The 18585-nt window shown below is 32.2% G+C and overlaps 1 protein-coding gene across 1 annotated transcript in view; it reads left to right on the top strand.

Moving 5' to 3' along the window:
* The window catches only part of LOC117113044 (transmembrane protein 132B-like), a 45777-nt gene that overhangs the window by 6082 nt on the left and 21110 nt on the right, over window positions 1-18585 (top strand). Inside the window, exons 2-3 of the mRNA XM_033256268.1 lie at window positions 10868-11711; window positions 17131-17280. Of these exons, the coding sequence (XP_033112159.1) occupies window positions 10868-11711; window positions 17131-17280 (994 nt within the window). The remainder of the gene's footprint in view (window positions 1-10867; window positions 11712-17130; window positions 17281-18585) is intronic.

The raw sequence follows: 18585 nt of genomic DNA, 5'->3' as shown, positions 1-18585 counted from the left end.
CCTGCCCCCCCCCCTCCCCCCAAAAAAAAAAAATGAGCTCAATCTTGTGTAGAAGGGAGGTGGGCTTAAACCGCTAAACAGTACAAATGTAATAAGTAGAATCTCTATTATTAGATATACCACATTACCAAAAAGAGAGAAATACATACTAAAAAACCTCTGGGGCTAAACTAACATAGTGCAAATTGTACATAATAAATCAATACTGTTGTTTTTTGTACCATTATATAAATTTTACAATGTTATGGGATTTATTGCATAATGTGCAGTGACAGCAGTACTACTGACTCTTTACTCTGATCGTGACTTGGATCAGCTGTGTAGGTTTAGCCAACATCAATAAACCAACCCTTATCCCTCTCATACATATCTACTTAAGTGTTTGAAATAAGTTCAACTAAATTGCATTTGACAACAATCAACCTAAGCCCCTTTTCAAAAACACTTTTTTTTCTTTCTGAAAGGTATGTCTGCTACATTGCTTTGAAATCTATCACAATACTTATGTATTGCTCCCTTTCAGACACTGTTAAGTTTAATCAAGTCAAAGTGGTGATCCTTCTCATCTTCTTTACATCACAAAAGAATCCATTTACTGTCATACAATGGCTTAGAAGTCCTCTTGCCCTTTTCACAACCAGCATGCAGGTAGATTTTTAATTTTAAAGTACTATGCAGGTTACGATTGATCTCAGCATAGAGGAATCAGGTTTAGGTACTTGCTTTGTTTGTCGGCTCTATTCATCTCTAACAAGGCATAAACAAAGTCATCAGGCCTTGAATAGATTTTTGGTGAGTTCTGAAATTGAGCCTATTGAGAAGAGCTGAAAGTATAGTGAAGCCGAAACAGCCGCAGGACAAATATAGAATAAAACTTGTGCTGGCATGTTTCTTGTATTTGTTCATAACCCCAATTGTCTCATGGTTTTTTCAGTGAATATAATAGGAGATGAGTCAGATTTGTAATGGATTGAGGGGGGGGCTGTAGGTTAGAAGCAGTAATAACATGATTCCAAATTATTAGTATAACATTGTCGGATAGTATTGGAATGGATGCTAATGGTACAGTAGAATATTTGAAGAGTGCCTTCTGTAGTAAAATATTCTCAAGGTGCAGACAGTGTCAGACCACGTATCATTTTGAAAAACAGGAAAACAAATAAATAGAATAAAAATACAATAAACAAACAAGCCATTCGGGTAATGAAGTGGGACGGCAGACAAAAATGGCAATAAACAGACCGCGAACACGAAAGAAAAGGAAAATGCGCACTCCCAATGTTCAGATGTTGATACTATTATTATACAGTATAAAAGAAAGGTTCTGCATTTTACATTGTGAGACTAAATTAAAGATCTGATAAACTTGTATTAACTTTAGCTGTTATTTTATTTCATATTTATATAAAACATTATTATTAAATATTATTTAGTTAAGACATTGTATAACAATATAAAATGAACTACAGGTATGTTAATTGCATTCTAGATTTCATAATTTATTCATTAATTTGATCATGTCTTTCAAATTACTAAGCTATCCATTGTACTTGGATGTACAGTATTAGTCCTACTATAGTAGACCTATGTTGAGGAAATTTTTAAAATCATTTTCATGAGACGGCGGGGTTAACGGTACTATGCACAAAAAAAAAAAATAGAATGGGAAAAAATTTAAATAAAGTGAATGGGTTTACAGGAAAGAGTAGTACTACAATCTTAAAGACAATGGAGAGTTCCTATTATTCCATAGTCTATAGAATGGATAATAAAGAAACAAAGACAGTATGTTCAGACTCATTGATTAGTAACTGTAGGCCTACAGATCCACAAATTGTTTGTGCATGTAGCATTCAGAGCTACAAAATGTAATCAATAAACAATTTAAAGTAGTTTAAAATGGTGTGTTATAAAATACATAATAAAATTTATGATTTCCTATTTGTTATTTTTCAATCTAAAAATCTCCATTCCCTGTGTTTTATACTAAAAGAAATTAAAAAAAATATTTAGCCATTGACTGACATTTATTTATAAGGTTTTTTAGCACTCTCTGTGAATTAATACCCCTTTTCAGTACATAACATAGTACTGGATATGACACCCTCCATGATAATTTCATTCAATGAGGAGTGGGATGGAAAATTTCGGAAGCGGGGTGGGGAATGAGTATTTTCTGCTCTAGAGGAAAAAAATAATGTTGTGGAGAAAATATTTGTGTCCAACCGCATAAGCATTTTTTCTAAATCAGAGAACAGCTGAGTTAAAATATTTGAAAGTAATTTTTTTGATACCAGTGCAGTGTTTTGTTTTGTTTTTTATTTGACAACCTTGCATACAACATTTAGAAATAATCAACAATTCTTATCATACCTCTCAGCTGGTTGAAGTGTAACAATAGACCAAAGGTTATAATTACGGCAAACAGGTCAGATAACATTTGTAACAAGGGGCTGTATTTCGGTTGAATTTATTTGATTCTTGTAGATACTTACTGTACAAGTAGACAATTACCTGCATTAAGTTGTCAAATTAAATAAAATTAATTTTTATGTAGCAATAACATCTTTGTAGCATTCCCACTAATTACAGTAGATATAATAACATAATGATAAAATGACATAGGCCTACTAAAATACTGTACACTTAAAAGAAAAATGAACCAGTAAACGTTTGCCTAGATTCAGTGTTCTTATTTTTTTCCAATTTCAGGCGTAAAATGTTCTTATTTTGTTCCTATTTTACCCACTTCTCCAAAGGTAGAAAATTATTGTACAGCAGTATATTACTGTTAGTGTATTATAGAGGGTATTTTTCTAGATTTAAAATCCTCATTTGACATTTTACCAGAGCGTCAATTTGTTCTTATTTTTTAAGCAATTTCAGATTCTGTGTTCTTGTAAAATGTGTCCTTATAAAAAAAAAGAAAAGTATATCTCCAAAATACACATTTAAAACTGAATTCCTGATTTACATTAACAATGGTACAGTATGAGTAACATTAACAAAATACAAATTGTAAATTCTTTTGTAATATAAATGAAACCATTTAATATTATTGTAGAAATGATAAATAATCGAATAAAAGGAGTTTGTGCAATTTATGCGAACACATGACTTGGCTCCTGGATTTGATGCAATTCTGCATTATAAAAAACAGGTTTTTGGATAATTTATATCAACAACTGTTTAATGATACATTTATGGTACATTTCTCTGTAGATTGATGTATGTGATCTGATTGCGTTTGTAAGAATAATTTCAACTGTTACAGCTAATCTAAATATTGGGAGCTAGACAAAAATATTTTAATGGCAGGTTTTACTGGCAAATTTACTACATTACCATGTTAAATTATTACCATACATAGGAATGTTGATCAGAACATAGGCAAAGTTACTATTACCATGTTAAAAATACAATTACTGTACAGTACAGGTACATAAGAAATGTTGATCAGAATAGTAGGCCAGGGGAAGGTACCCTTTTCAGACCAGTTTACAGTGGCCAGAGAATTTTAAAGTTATCGTTATTGTTATTGTTCTGAAGTTTTTTTGTTTTTTTGTTTTTGTTTTTGTTTTTGTTTTTTTTTTTTGGCAAGGTTGGTATTGGATAAAGCTGAGGGTATTTTTTATGGATATTTTGAAAAAAGGATTTTAAGAAATTCTGATTTACTGTATGTACTGTATATGTCAATGTGTTTACTGTATCAACTCAGTAACTTCACAACTCGCACAGTGATTTTGAAAGTCTACTTTGTGAATACTTACCTGGATAAACCGACTAATTGCCTATTCTTTCTCTCACGAAAAACACCCCTAGAAAATAATAGAACAGTCGTCTCCTGGCGCGAAGCACAAGCAGCCCCGCAACCATGCAATTGAAAATTTGCGACACCCTCAAACTACTAAAAAATTTTAGAGCTATACCTAAGAAATTTTGATATAGGTCTATGATAATTAATAATACAATTTGAAAATGCATCATTTCATTTCACCACCTTCCACACAACATGAACACGCAAACAATGCAAATGCTGGGCAATATAAAAATCTTAGTCTTTACACATTTTTATAAGAATACTGAACCTGGGCAAAATTTTACTGGTTCTTATAAAAAAAGAAAAAAAAAGAAAAGGTGTATTGTATTAATGTATGTTCTAATTTTGGGTGGGCTTTTTTGTTTGAGAAGCTTGATACTTCAAATTGGTAATGCAATAAATCTCATGATGAAAATTCCTTTAAGGTTATTCTCATCAATTTTTTTAGTGCTACATTTTATCCATATCTCTTGACATTAAGTACAAGCCTGCATACATTTTAAGGATAAGGTTGGCTCCTGTGATTCTGAAGGGTGTTATTACAAACTGGATATAAAAAGTTACAGGCCAGGCAATCTAATAAATCGTGTTCCATTTTATTGTGACATGACTCTGATGCTGTAAGATGATTGCAATCTACAGAAGGTCTTTGTATCTAACATTCTATAGTGATTTTTTACAGCCTTCCCTCCTCCTTCATAGCATCATGGAGGTATAATAATATAAGAGCATCCTCGTAAATATCCTAGCAAATGGAATGTGTACAATCACAGGGAGCAATCAACAGTCAAGCCTATCTCAGTTAGACCATAAAATGCTGGCTATAAAATGTGAATTGGTAAACAGCTGAGCAGTGTGTGGAATCATTTTCTGCTTGATGACCCTGTGTAGAGTAATTGTAGCCAAGACTTTGGACTCATTTGCTACACTTAACGATATTAGCCCTGTTAGATTACTGAAAATGTCTATAGTTTTTTGTCATTACCGGGCAGCTATCATAAAAAAACAGCCATTGATTTGACTCTCTGGTAGACATTTCAATAGATTTATTCGCTTGGTAGAAATGATTGTTGATAATAGGCCACAATTAAGAATGCTAATAATTTGTTAAGGAGGAACTGAAACCTGATCATAAAATTTACCACCCTTATAATGATTGTGTACTCAATGATTGCATGTTGCAAATATCAAAATATAAATTCAAGTACCTTTGTACTTTTGAATTATGAATAATTTATGCAGTCTCCACATATTCAAAGAATAAATAAATAAAATTCTTTTGGAATGCACAACTAAAAAAATACCTGACGTATTATGTGTACTGAATGCTCAATACTGTACATTCCCAAATATTGCGTAAAAGAATCTCACAAGTGATTCAGGTGGGAATCGAACCCACAACCTCCAGGTAACTACAGTAGCTTGATGTCTTAGCCACTAGACCACAGAGCTTGCGCTTGGTGGCTAGTGGTGAATCCGATCCCCAAGTAAAAGAACCAAAGTTTAAAATGCCTGCTAATCTCTGCTTCTCGGTGGTTTGAAATTGCCATACAATTACATATAGGCCTACAGTAAAACAATACTGGAAATATTCGATTAGCTATTAAAATTTGCTATATTGTAGTTTATGTTGGTTTGTTTATATATGATTTGTTTGGATTATTCAGCTATTATATCTACAGAAACTTAATGTTCTTTGATAATGATAACAAGATTATAAATTTGGGATCATGGGTTTGAATGTTTCCCCTACTGCTCCTAATCAATTTTTTCAAATGCATACAGTAATGGTATGTTTTTATTAGGCAAATCAGCTTTAATTTCTACTGATACATTAATAATTAGGCTGCATTAAAATGTATTTACACTAAAATGTAAAAAAAAAATATGACAACGAAGAAAATAGAAATAAAATTTTATTGGTGAATGTAAAATAGGATGGTTAAATGCTTCTAACTGATATAATTAGGAAGAAATATACATCTTATATTTGGAGATTTCAAGGCAGTGGAGGGTGTAATAAAAATAATGAAACGTTTTTTTTGCACTTTTTCGTTGGCAGAGGGTGTGCCAAAAAAAAAAATTTTTTATTTGAAATCATCAATATTTGCAGTCGGCAGGTTTCGCTGGTATAAAAGAAGTCTTGCCTTACCCCATGTACATAATAAAGCTGGTAATTTATAAAGCAAGTCCACTAATTTTAAAATTCTTAACTTCTTTGGCATGAAACTGGGCCGGGGTAAAACTTACACTGTTCCCAAAGCCAACAAGTTACTTCATGCTTCCAGCTCTACGACTAGCCTAGTAGTTGGCCTGTCAAGAAAAATTTTGGCCGAAATCTGTCCGCTGGACATTTTTTTGCCCAGACCAATTTTGGCGTGACAGGCCTAATTTTAGGACCTATAGACTAATTATGCAAAGTGTTGAATTTTTTGTTGCAAACCTCTATTTAGATGGTGGGCTTGTACCCAGGTGGAGACTTTTGCATTAAGATCAAAACTGCATTAAAAACATACTGCAAATTGAAAGGACTGTCTAGCACTATTGAATTTTGGGTTTAACAGGTTAATGTTCTCTCAAATTTTATAAAGTTGATGGGAAAAAATCAAGTCATCGACCTTGTATTAAATAGGATTATTTTGTGAACAACAGTTTTTGTTCTTTTGAACAACAGTTTTTGTTCTTTCTAGAGATGAGAGATAAAGAAGAACTTTTGATTTGAGCAACCAAAATTGGTTTCAATCAACGCAAATTCATTCATGTATGAATATCAGGTTTTTTTATCTGATGGAAATTTTATTTCAATAGCATTTCACCAATGAAATAGTATTCAAAATATATTTGTATGTAAGGAAGGTGCCATTTGATTAGTTCTAGCTGAATGCACTACCCTCACAAAAAAAATAGGTTGACGACTTCCCATGAAATTAAATTAAAAAGTTATATACAACATTACAGGCCTGTAACTGGTGGTGGGATGGGGGGAGTTGGGGTTCAGCCGATCCCTTTTCGACTCCATTCCATGAACCTGGTGATGGCCTGATACACCACGAAATAGGGTAACTGGGATGGTTCAACTACTTTTTTTTTTTAGACCTCATGGGAAATAAACCAGCATTTCACCAACACTCGTACTGTAGTGAATACCATGTGCACTGCTTACACCGATATTCATTAAAGGCATATCATGTTATCACGCCTGATTACTTATTTAAACTACTTATTACCACCTCACTGGCTTTGATTCGACAAAATAATTTGAAACCTACAGGTGGATAGCTGCAACACAATGTTAATTTCCTTCAAAACTCTCCCTCTGAAAATGTCAATCATATAGCTATTGAACTCGCCAATCAATAACCTTGAATAAGCGAATAAAATGGAACCGTGAAATTGAAACCTATTTAGGTTAGCACTCCATAAACAGATTATTACCCACCTCGGAAAATATCATTACTTAGATTCCTTAACACTGTCTTAACTGAATAGTTTTTCGCACCTTATTGGTTTACTCGTTTCCGATATGTTTCACAGACCTTGGAGTTATTGAAGGTCGTTGTGGAGTGCTGTCAGGCATATCGGTTTCTCATACACCTTCTTCAACGGTTGTCCACAGCAGTAGTTACACGACTGGCGTGTGGTGAAAAAATAACGGATTGCGATTCATTGATTTTGTAATTTGCCACAATTTTTTGGTTTTATTGTTTATGGCTAATTGATCATACTGTAGTACTTCAATTAGTGCATGCCAGTGTAAACGTGTTAAAAACACATATTCCTTCAACTATATGCGATTTGTGTCTGGATGATGTGTGAAGGGAAAATTCATGATTATATTCTCAGCCGAATTTAATCAGCAAAACTTGTAAATGATCGTTTAGTAGAATAGTCTGTGCATTCTATAATGGCAATGATCGTTTAGTAGAATAGTCTGTGCATTCTATAATGGCAACAAGGCCCATTATATATACAGTAAACTCCTTGTGAAATCATTTTTTCTGTGTAGAAACTAATGTATTGAAATGTTACCTACAGTACTACCTGTATAGATAGAATTCATAAAAAATATGTATTAACAAAGTAACATATTCTATTAATATTTCGAAATAAGATAAAAACAATTTTTTAAAGAATACCGGTATTTTTTGCCTGCTGTTTTCGTGAAAGATGCAACAAATCTACCGATGAATTCATCTTTACGGGTCACTGTTTGAGTGATAGTAATGTAACAACTGCCTCAGCGTGAGTTTATTCGGGCCTTGTGAAGTTCAATGCTAAGGCCTGAACTTCATTACATTCTGGGCAGACTGAACCGTAGGAGGTCTTACATCCAGATTTCGCCTTTGGCTAGTTTGGCAAATACCTTAGCAAAGCTGATTTTAATCCTTTTAATTTTGCTTACTGGAACTGTTTAATTGTTGTGTGGTGTAATATCCAATCATTATAGAGGTGAAAGTACACTTAATTAAAATGTCACAAGTCACACAAACAGATAGTAAATTGATAAGTAGATACACAGGCATAGTTTATGTTTTATTTACAAGAAACAATCATTGCTTTAGAGTTTAAGAAATATTTTCACAAAATCAGCTACAGCACAGTATTCCTTATATTATAATATATATATATACTGTAATAATAATAATAATGATAATAATATTTATGATAATGGTAATAATAATATTTATTTGGAAAATTGCTTTCGAAACAGCTGCACACATGCATCATAGCCAAGGTGCATCCATACACAAAACAACAATAAAGAATATAAGATCACATCAATCAATGAAGAAAATAAATTAAAAAAAAAAAAAAAAAAATTAAAGCCAGTTACATCATAAGGCCTAGGACAATGTATAGAAGAAAGAGAATTATACACAAACAAAAAAATTAAATAAAGGTATTTTAGCACTGCTTGTAGCTCTGATGGTTAGCAGTTCCCCGGGCTGAGAAAGTTTGTGGCATTGGTTTCCGTATTACTGTATGCTACATGTAGACCGCCTTTGTCACATCATATTGTTTAAATATTCTTCGATATAATAGTTCAATATGTGCAAAACCTATGCCATGACAATTTTACTGCATCTGCATGCAAAGTTCATAATCGATATATAATACTATCTATCTATGTCATTCTTGTATAGTAACTTCCTATTTTAGTTAGTCATATAATATCATATTCATAATCTGTCTCTTATACCCATCTAGATGTGTATAAGAGACAGCCTGGTGATGCCTGTCTCTTATACACATCTAGATGTGTATAAGAGACAGGCCTAGGACAATGTATAGAAGAAAGAGAATTATACACAAACAAAAAAATTAAATAAAGGTATTTAGCACTGCTTGTAGCTCTGATGGTTAGCAGTTCCCGGGGCTGAGAAAGTTTGTGGAATTGGTTTCCGTACTACTGTATGCTACATGTAGACCGCCTTTGTCACATCATATTGTTTAAATATTCTTTGATATAATAGTTCAATATGTGCAAAACCTATGCCATGACAATTTTACTGCATCTGCATGCAAAGTTCATAATCGATATATAATACTATCTATCTATGTCATTCTTGTATAGTAACTTCCTATTTTAGTTAGTCATATAATATCATATTCATAATATTGCAATATCTACTCATTATGATTTTCCTGTTCATTTCCTGTATAACCTCGTTAATGTCGTATCCAAATGCATTGAGATAGCAGCCATGAACCACATAATACAAATCCATTTGTATAATGAGTACTGTACTTAATTACCATCCGTATAAGTTACAGTGTAAAACGTTTGCTTTTCGGCCGTAATATGGCAAAACAACTTAACTACTGTTATATTTTTGTGCAGTTACCTTGTTTTACTTTGTAATGGCCACTTTGTTCTTCAGTTAAATATTAGGTACTGTATATCCACAGATCCTGTAACCTTTCAATCTTGCTATTATTGTCTTCGTTTTTACTACCGCACTTTTTTTTGTTTTTTTTTTTGTTATACTATTGTTTTTATTGTTTATTTTATTATACTTAATGTTATTTTTATTATTATTATTCTTAATATCCTACAGTCAAAATTTTTACTTAATTACTATTGGCTAATGATGTACTACTAGTCTTTGTCATGAATAATTACCTGGATAAACCAATTACTGTAATTAGTAATATAAATGTAACAGTTAGTCCTGGAGGAAAAAATAAGAATTTTATATGTTGTATAACTGGTTTTTCTAAGATAGAAAAAAAATTGTTTAACAAATAACTGGGGAATGGTTAATGAGATAACAGATTTTTGAATATTTAAAAACTGGGGGAAAAAGGTTGGTTACGCCCCTTTTTTCCCCCAGTTTAAAAATCTGTATCTCATTAACCGTTTTTCGTCAAACAACTTGTTTCTGTCTTTAGAAAATCTGTTCTGCAACATACCATAATTTTATTTTCCTCTGGTGCCTGACTTTAATACATCCTTATTCTTTTTCAAAAGACAAGTGTGGGACCTCCATGGTAAGACCTAAGCCTATTTATTCTCCCACCCCCTTGCAAGCAATAGTAAGTCTTGTGTGTCTTTGTGTAAATTTGTGATGGATGAGTCACACTCTAATACGCAAATGATAATTCCTGATATTTACAGTTAAGTCAATTTCACACCAACTACACTATTCTATTATGTTTATTCTTTCTATATGCTTGATGGATCCTTTGGATATAATTATCTATTCTGTGCCTCTGAGTATTACTGTATATCAAGTTTTATAAAATAATTATTCATATTTCAGTAAAAATTACTTTTTTATTATTACAAGTAAAGTCAGCACTGCTATTAAAGTTGAAAACAATGGTATTGCATTAGTATTATCAGATGCCATTTGCTTATTGTTTTCATTCATATGGTACATTGTTAGGCATTTTTTTTATATTTATGCAAATGAGGACTAACAAAAATGTAGCCTTAATAATGCAGACATAAATGAAAGTACGTTGATCGTATACAAGCAATTTAATAATGAGAATGCCAATAATTTGAACAATAAATGTATTTGATGTCTTTATTTATTATAGGCTTTGCGGCAACATCAATCCAGCCATCAAGTATACGACCTCAATCAACCTACTTGCCCGCTGACCTGGTGTCCGATACAAACTCGTCGTACTTTATACAAGCTCGAAAAATAAATGCCGAGGAAATCTTACTTCACAAGAATATCACCTACAGTGGGCATGGTCTGTTTGTAGACAAATTAGTTGGAGATGTACAGCCCTATGGGGGCACTGTTCAAGCATCTTATGGACCTTTTCGTGTTTTCCAGAGTGACTTTTCAATATTCAATAGCACTGAAATATATAACTTGAACATACAAACTCATATTTTAACAAAAACTATTCAAGCATATAGTCCAAGTTTAAACATGTTTTTTCATTTGGATCATAAACAGTTTAGTATGTTGCATGATTTGGCTGTTTGTGTTGATCTGCACATTTTTTACACAAAGGGAGAGATCCTATCATCATGCATGCTTAGTAAATCAACGGGCTGCTGTTTCCTCGACGTCCCAATACCAATGGATTGGTGGCTAGAGATATCAGACACTTCATATCAAAACTCAAAAATGCAACTGTCGTACAGTATATCAAAAAGTGTCGGAGGTGAATGCAGGCGAAAAGGTAATAGCTTGAAAAGTAGAACAATGTCAACTACGCAGAGAGTAGAGGAAACAAGACAAGCGCCCCCTGTGTATTTAGGAGAAATTCCACTTCAACCATTAGTGGGACATTATACTCCAGTTAATGATGACAGTAGAATTATCATCAAAGTTCCCGACAACAAAGACGTGAACCCCACTCATGGATTTCTCATCCCCGTTAGCATTCCTCAAGATTATGCAGCAGATTCATTTTCTATCAAGTAAGTTATTTATCTAATTATATAATATATTACTAACTATGTAATTAATACATAAACCAATCATTTGAAATAGATTAGAACAGTACTTTTTCACATGAAATTATATGCTGTTACCTTATATGTAAGGCGAAACTTTCTTATTCCTTGTTTCGTGAACTTCTTTTTTTAAAGATGTCAGAGGAGGGCGGGAAAAAAATAAATATAAAATTTTGTTTTCTTATCTAGCAAAAGTTTTGCCAAAAACATCCAGACGGAGAAGAAAATAAAAATATAATATTATTTTTTAATGTAAATAGTGTACTAATGGATTGGTTAATTGGCAAAATATAAAAATTTTTTTTAATTCAAATTCATTATTATTGGCATGTGGTAGGTTCCCTAAACAAGGTATTAAATAGTCTCAACAAACTTGGTAAAAGAATAATCTACTATTTTCCATTTCAATGTTCCTATACTGTATCTTGATTTATTTCCTATAGTATCTCACTGTATAGAATGTGGAAGAACCAATTTTAACATAAAAATCTAACAACACCAGAAATAGGTCAGATGTAATTCTGATATATTTTTAACCCATGCTCTCTTAAGCCTGGTTCACATCAAACTTTATCTAGATATACCCGTCTTGAAACATGATATACGATAATCCCCTAATTGCGTTCGATGCCAAGTTAGAGCCAGATAAACAGTCAGCCAGTTTCAGGCCGTTGACGTCACACGGTGGGAAGGGTTGTTTAATAAAACACCTACTGTATTTTACGAACCTCTAGTACCAAGTGGTATTCGTTCAAAAAATTCGCGGTGTCAAATAAGTTGCTGACTTCCACACACTTTTTTATTTCATCATCGTAAAAATGTGCGCTCATTTTAACGACTGGCGTTGGTGGTAAACTGAATTAATTGCGACTATTATAGCAGAAATGGAAAAGATCGAATTGTCAATAAATAAATACAATAAATCTGATTTTATTATTAAGAAAAATATACATTATCACTTGGAAAAACATACGCAATCTGACTTTTTAACGTTATTACTTGGTCGATGATGCAAAGGGCAAAGGTCATTGGTAATATCGACGTAAAACGGATGTTTGCTGGGTTTTTACTCATAGTATTACAAATAATTTCTGAAAACCAGACTAATGAGACTACTTCGATGCTGTTGTTAGCATTGTTAAAGTACGTTGTTGCCAGCCAGAAGATGGTAATGGTGGTACAATAAAACATCACTGGCTTAGATGCCTATGTTACGTAATCGTGTCCTTGTACTGTAATCCGAGCCGAATTTACTGTAAGCAAGTTAATTTACCGTTATTCTAGTAAAGTTAAGTCACTTAACTTAAGTGACTTAATTCCTTCATCTAGCTATAATTGAGTAGTTCACGTCAAACTTTTAACTAGTTAATGGGAATGGTAATGGTGGGATATTTGTAGTGCGCCTTCCACAATAAAATCGTCTCAAGGCGCCGAAAAAAGTTAGGACCAAGAATTTTTTAAAATTAAATTATATTATATCTTATATTAAAGAGCCTATATTAATCAGAATATTTTTTTAAAATTTTATTTATTATAAGTTAAATAAATATAAATAAATGAATAAAGTAAATAAATAAACAAATAGAAAATAAATAAATAAATAAATAATTGATAAATTAAGTTAAGTGGATATATATCTGGATAAAAGTTCGATGTGAACCAGGCTTTGTGTATAAGTAAAATCATTTGCATTGTAATTAGATAATTAAAGCGAAGAGTAAAACATCAGTTATAAAGCTCCAAGCCAATGCATAACATATGGCCTTAATTACAGCCAAAATATGTTCTATTTGCTAATATAACATTTAATTTACTGATAGTTTACGCTTCTTCATGAAACCTATATTCATTTTCAAGGATGCCTTCAAATTTGCCAGTTCGCTCTTTACCGAAGATGAATCACACTTAGTAGCATTAAGTTCTGATTCAACACTAATGTTGTTGCCGTTTCATTCATTACGAAAATCGTGGGGAAAAAAAGCCATTAAAAAAAATATTCAAGAAACACTCTGTAAAAGCACTTGCATGACCCACTTGTACTAGTGACCTATTTTAATGTCTTCTCATTATAACATTCTATAATTACTAGTTTTTGAGGGGTTATTTTGTATTTGTTGATAACAATGAGATTTGGAACAGAAGGCCTCTTTCTGGGGATGTTTGCATTTATATTAGACTCAACAAAATATATTAAATATTCATTGATAGTAGATGTCCAAGAATTATTGCTTTTGTCTGCGATGCATCTTGTAGATTAAATTTTCCATTGATTTTTCAAATTAATTTAATATGATAACAGAAACAAATATTGGTAGAACTGTATAATCCACATTTTTTAACTTTTCACACATTTTGTGAAGAAAGTTTAAAAAAAAATGAGGCAGTCAAGAAAAAAAAAAAAAAAAAAAAAAAAAACCATAAGCATGTCAGAGACCTCAAAACATAATTAAAAAAAAAATTTAAGCTTTTACAAACCAATCAATGGTAGTAAATTAGGAAATGATAATAAATCAGAATTTTCAGATCAGTCTATCTATAGCACAGGTGGGCAAAGTGCAGCCTGACAGCAATTTATTTTTTTGCGGAATGCGACAATGAATTAAAAATCCTATGTGTGCAGCCCCGCCAAGCAAAATTGGCTAGAAAACACCTTGTATTTTACGGCCCGACACCAATCATATGTAAAAAGTAACATTAAAACTTAGAATAAAGTGGTGTAAAAGCAGTGCTTGGAGGTTTTTGGAAGCTCACTGGAAACATCAAAGTTTGGGTGCAGCCCTTGATATTAAATCAAAAATTCACTTTTGCCCCTCCGACCGATTTTTATGCCCACCCCTGATTACAGTATTGCCCGAAGATAGGTTTATCTTATGACAGGATAACAAATATTTATTTGTTTAAATCATACTTCAATTTAAACTAAGTGACAATGGCTGTAATGTCAAGAACACAAATGAAAACTTAAAATATAAGTTTTAATCACTTGAACACACCAGGCAAAGGATGCACCTACAGTAGATAACATTTTAAAATGAGAAGAGATGTTATTAAAGTATCCATGTTATTAATTAGTGGACATTTTTTTTGCTAACGACAATCATAGAGGTTTAAAATTATTTTTTACCTCAATGCCACACAACCCATCCAGATTTGAAGTTGATAAAAATATGGTAGGAAGCACAATCTATCATGGTTGGAAAACCCAGTGGTAAACACAACATGTTCTTCCCTTTCAAGCTTGTCTAATGAAAATACCATGTGTTTTGAACAAAGCCTAGGAGGTGATGACAAGAGATAATATTTCTGATATGAAGTCCTCTAAAGGCATCAACAGCTGTTAAGTCATTTTATGTTGCTGCGCTCTGCAAGTATAGTACAGTAATAATTAATGTATAGAAATCCAAGGAGGACTGTTGAAACAACATAAGATGTATAATATTAGTACCGACTGCTTGCAAACTGTATTGCTTGACCTGTATCTCACCTTTCAATGATGTAGAATTGTGCAAAAATACTTTTGAATTGTTGTACTAAAAGGAAGCAATATGGATTTGATTGTGTGCAGATCATTGTTAATATTGAGTACAAGTTACAGGGTATTCCCACTAGTACAATATCCATTTCTAGTATTAGGTTGTTGAACCCATTTTTAGTTACACAGTTTTTTTTGGTTTTTTTTTCAATGATTTCTAAATAGATTATCTTTATTGATCGGTTTCTGTACTACAAGACGCCAATAAAAATGTTATTTGAATAATAAATATATATACAGTACTTAAACAAAAAAGTGGACCCTAGATTTTCATTGGTTAGGCATGGGAAATTACTTTTACATTTTTGACCCAATAGTAAAGATTATTAATGTTGAATTTAAAATAAATTCTCGAGCATTTAACGAGCGGAAGAAAAAGTAGAATAAGTTACGAATGATTTTTTTTTGGAATAACAGATGTACCATGCCCCTTCCTACTGCATCAATGATATATGAATATAAATTGTGGTATTAATATTTGATCCGGCATTCCCCTGAGCTTATTAATATCTTATTGTTGTCTGGTCATTGACTCTAGTTCTTAGTTATTAATATTCAGAAGCCTTTTTTCATTTGAACACCAGTTATGCTTAATGAGTTATAAGCCTGAAAACGTTTGGAAATTAGAGCATAAACATTCTTCTTAAAAATCTACTGGGAAATTGCAACGTTCTTGATTGATCTGGTCACTCACCTACTGGTGTAAAAGGTAGTTATGAAAAAGAAAGAGAAAAAAATCCCCAAGTTCTCTGCTATAAAACTAATTAGCTGAGGCATTCATTTGATGATGAGGAAGTCGATGCAAAACTCTAAATTAGGTGTATACAGTGGGATGTAATTTTTAAGTAAAGAGGTGATCATATCAGTGTAACACGCAATGAAGATTACATCTACAAAAATTCACGGTACAAAGAAGTCATTGATTTCGGCTTCATCAAAGAACCATTAAATCTCGGAACCTATACTCTTTATAGATAGTAATTAGGCCCGAACTGTGGCCTAGAACAACTAAAATGAGAAAATGAAAACGGCAAGAGATAAAGCCCGGATAAGCTGAATTTGATGACGCTCAGGCCTCTGGTGTTGTACTTTGATTGGTCACTTGGCAATTACTGTGTACGAAGACCCTTATTTAATTTGTTTCCACTTTTCTACTTTGAAACAACCATTTAAAAGAAAGCTTAATGGTTATACAATATTCTGAACATCAAAAGGTTCGCCTTCACCTTCATATACGTTGATTAGCAATTCATAGAGTGTCATTTGATTATTGGCGCCGGTGGGAGTGAGTAAGGTTTGGTAAAAAGGTGAATCATAAGATGCTTGTTTATTGCAGTAAGCTAATGTATGAACTGAAATTAGCTTTCAACTTCATCTTAGATGAAAGATGGCAGATACTATATTTGGAGTGAATCATCAACGATTTTTCACTTGTAACAATAGGGAAAGGACAGAGAAGAAATACTGCCTCAACCCCATATCATTTGATTCCCTCCTACCATATTTGTTCATCACTATGGCCCCTACAATAACAAGCTGCTTGTCAAGAGTTAAAAAGATTTGCCTAAAAATGTGATTTAAAACATTAAAAACTATATTAAAAATAATGTTAATCGAACAGTCACTTTTCAATTTATTAATCACTTAGTTTTTAACATTTTTTCATAGATTTTTTTCATTAAAACAAGCATGACAACTTTTTTTTTTTAGATTATCATAGCAAGAGCACAGTAATATTATATTGCGTATCAATTTATTTGCTTTCGGCTTTTACTAATTATATTGCATCTGGTAAAATTCTATGATGTTTGTCTTTCGTTTATATAGTATTCTATTTTCTTCCTCCTACAGAATTAAACCAAGAAAGGGTTTAAAAGTAAACGATATTTATTTTCACAACATTGATTTGCCATGGCAACACTCCAATAGTTCAGATGAAGAGTCCACGACCGTTTCCTTCACATTGACAACAGCGGAGAGGCTAGAAGCTTTCAACTCACGGTAAAGTATATTTGTATTTCAAAGGACAATAAGAAAAAGAAAATTTTTGAAATTTTATAAATCACAACAAATAATAAAATTATGATTATTTGCAATTGATATATTATAACACAACACCCATGATCACATTGTTGCTAGTTGATATTTTCATCAAAATATATTAACATAAAATTGTATATTAAAATTTCAAGAAAAACTTGATAATACACATCCTACAGAAAGGATAGGCCTATTAATATAATTGAGGATAGGGAGGGGCATTGCATAGGTGTTTTAACCATAATATTTGCTAGGATTTAAAAGCATGTATTCAATAATCTTGTATTAATAATAATATTCAATTTAGTTCTTTATTTCAGACGTGTCCATATATATAAGCAAACAATAATACAATAGTAGTGGCAGGTCAATGCATAGAGATTAAACTAGGATATTAGTATAGTCTTTCTCAGAAGCAAATTGCTATTTGTAAATTCTACCTGGTTTTAAATTGTCATTACTATATGTAGTTGCATTTCTGAAAGTGTGTTTTTTAGGCTAATAAACTGGTATGCTGGCTTAAGAATTGGCCTGAGGCACACAATCTTCTATATTGCACAAACAGGCGTTGCTCATTCTGCCTTGAGATCAACACCCAACCATGCAAAAATCACACCAACCTATCTGATCACATGAAAGACATGGCAACATACTTCTAGGTAGTAGTGTTGTGGAGATAAAAGTTCATGTACCGTATACGCTACCTTGTTTAGTGAACTATATTTCTGAAAAATCGTCAGAGGAGAGGGAAATATAAAAATATTTTTTATACTTGTCATTTAGCAAAATTGATTTATCAAAAGCATATTAGAGGAGAAAATAACATTTGTTGAATAATAAAAAAAAAAATGCTATGTGTGTTATTTAATAATGTGAAAATTGGAATCCTTAGGCCTTTTTCTGTTGCGTGGTCGTAAAGAATGTGATGTTGCATTGTAAACAGTTTATAAATTAGATAGAATAGAACATTTATATCGCGCCGGTATCCGCCAAAAATGATGCTCATGGCGCTTCTGAAAGTGTTTCATCAGTTATATGCAGCACAGAAAAGGAATGTTTTTAGATTGATGGTTTTTATTTATTTATTTGTGAGAAGTTGACATTTTTTTCTTTTAAAATCAGAGTTGGTTTGTTTATACCAAAATTTCAAATTGTAATCTATTTTAAATCTTTGTTTTTTAAACTCTATATAAATCCACTCTCTTAACACCTGTCCAGCCACCATGCCTTTCTGAGAATTTGTCTGTTAAAGCTTCTATCTGTCTT

This window comes from Anneissia japonica, unplaced genomic scaffold, assembly GCF_011630105.1.
Source record: "Anneissia japonica isolate Jap-2015-1 unplaced genomic scaffold, ASM1163010v1 scaffold288039_len1115542_cov189, whole genome shotgun sequence".
In the NCBI taxonomy this organism is placed as follows: domain Eukaryota; kingdom Metazoa; phylum Echinodermata; class Crinoidea; order Comatulida; family Comatulidae; genus Anneissia; species Anneissia japonica.
The sequence above is the reverse complement of the archived record's forward strand: the minus strand, read 5'-3'. Positions and strand labels throughout refer to the sequence as shown.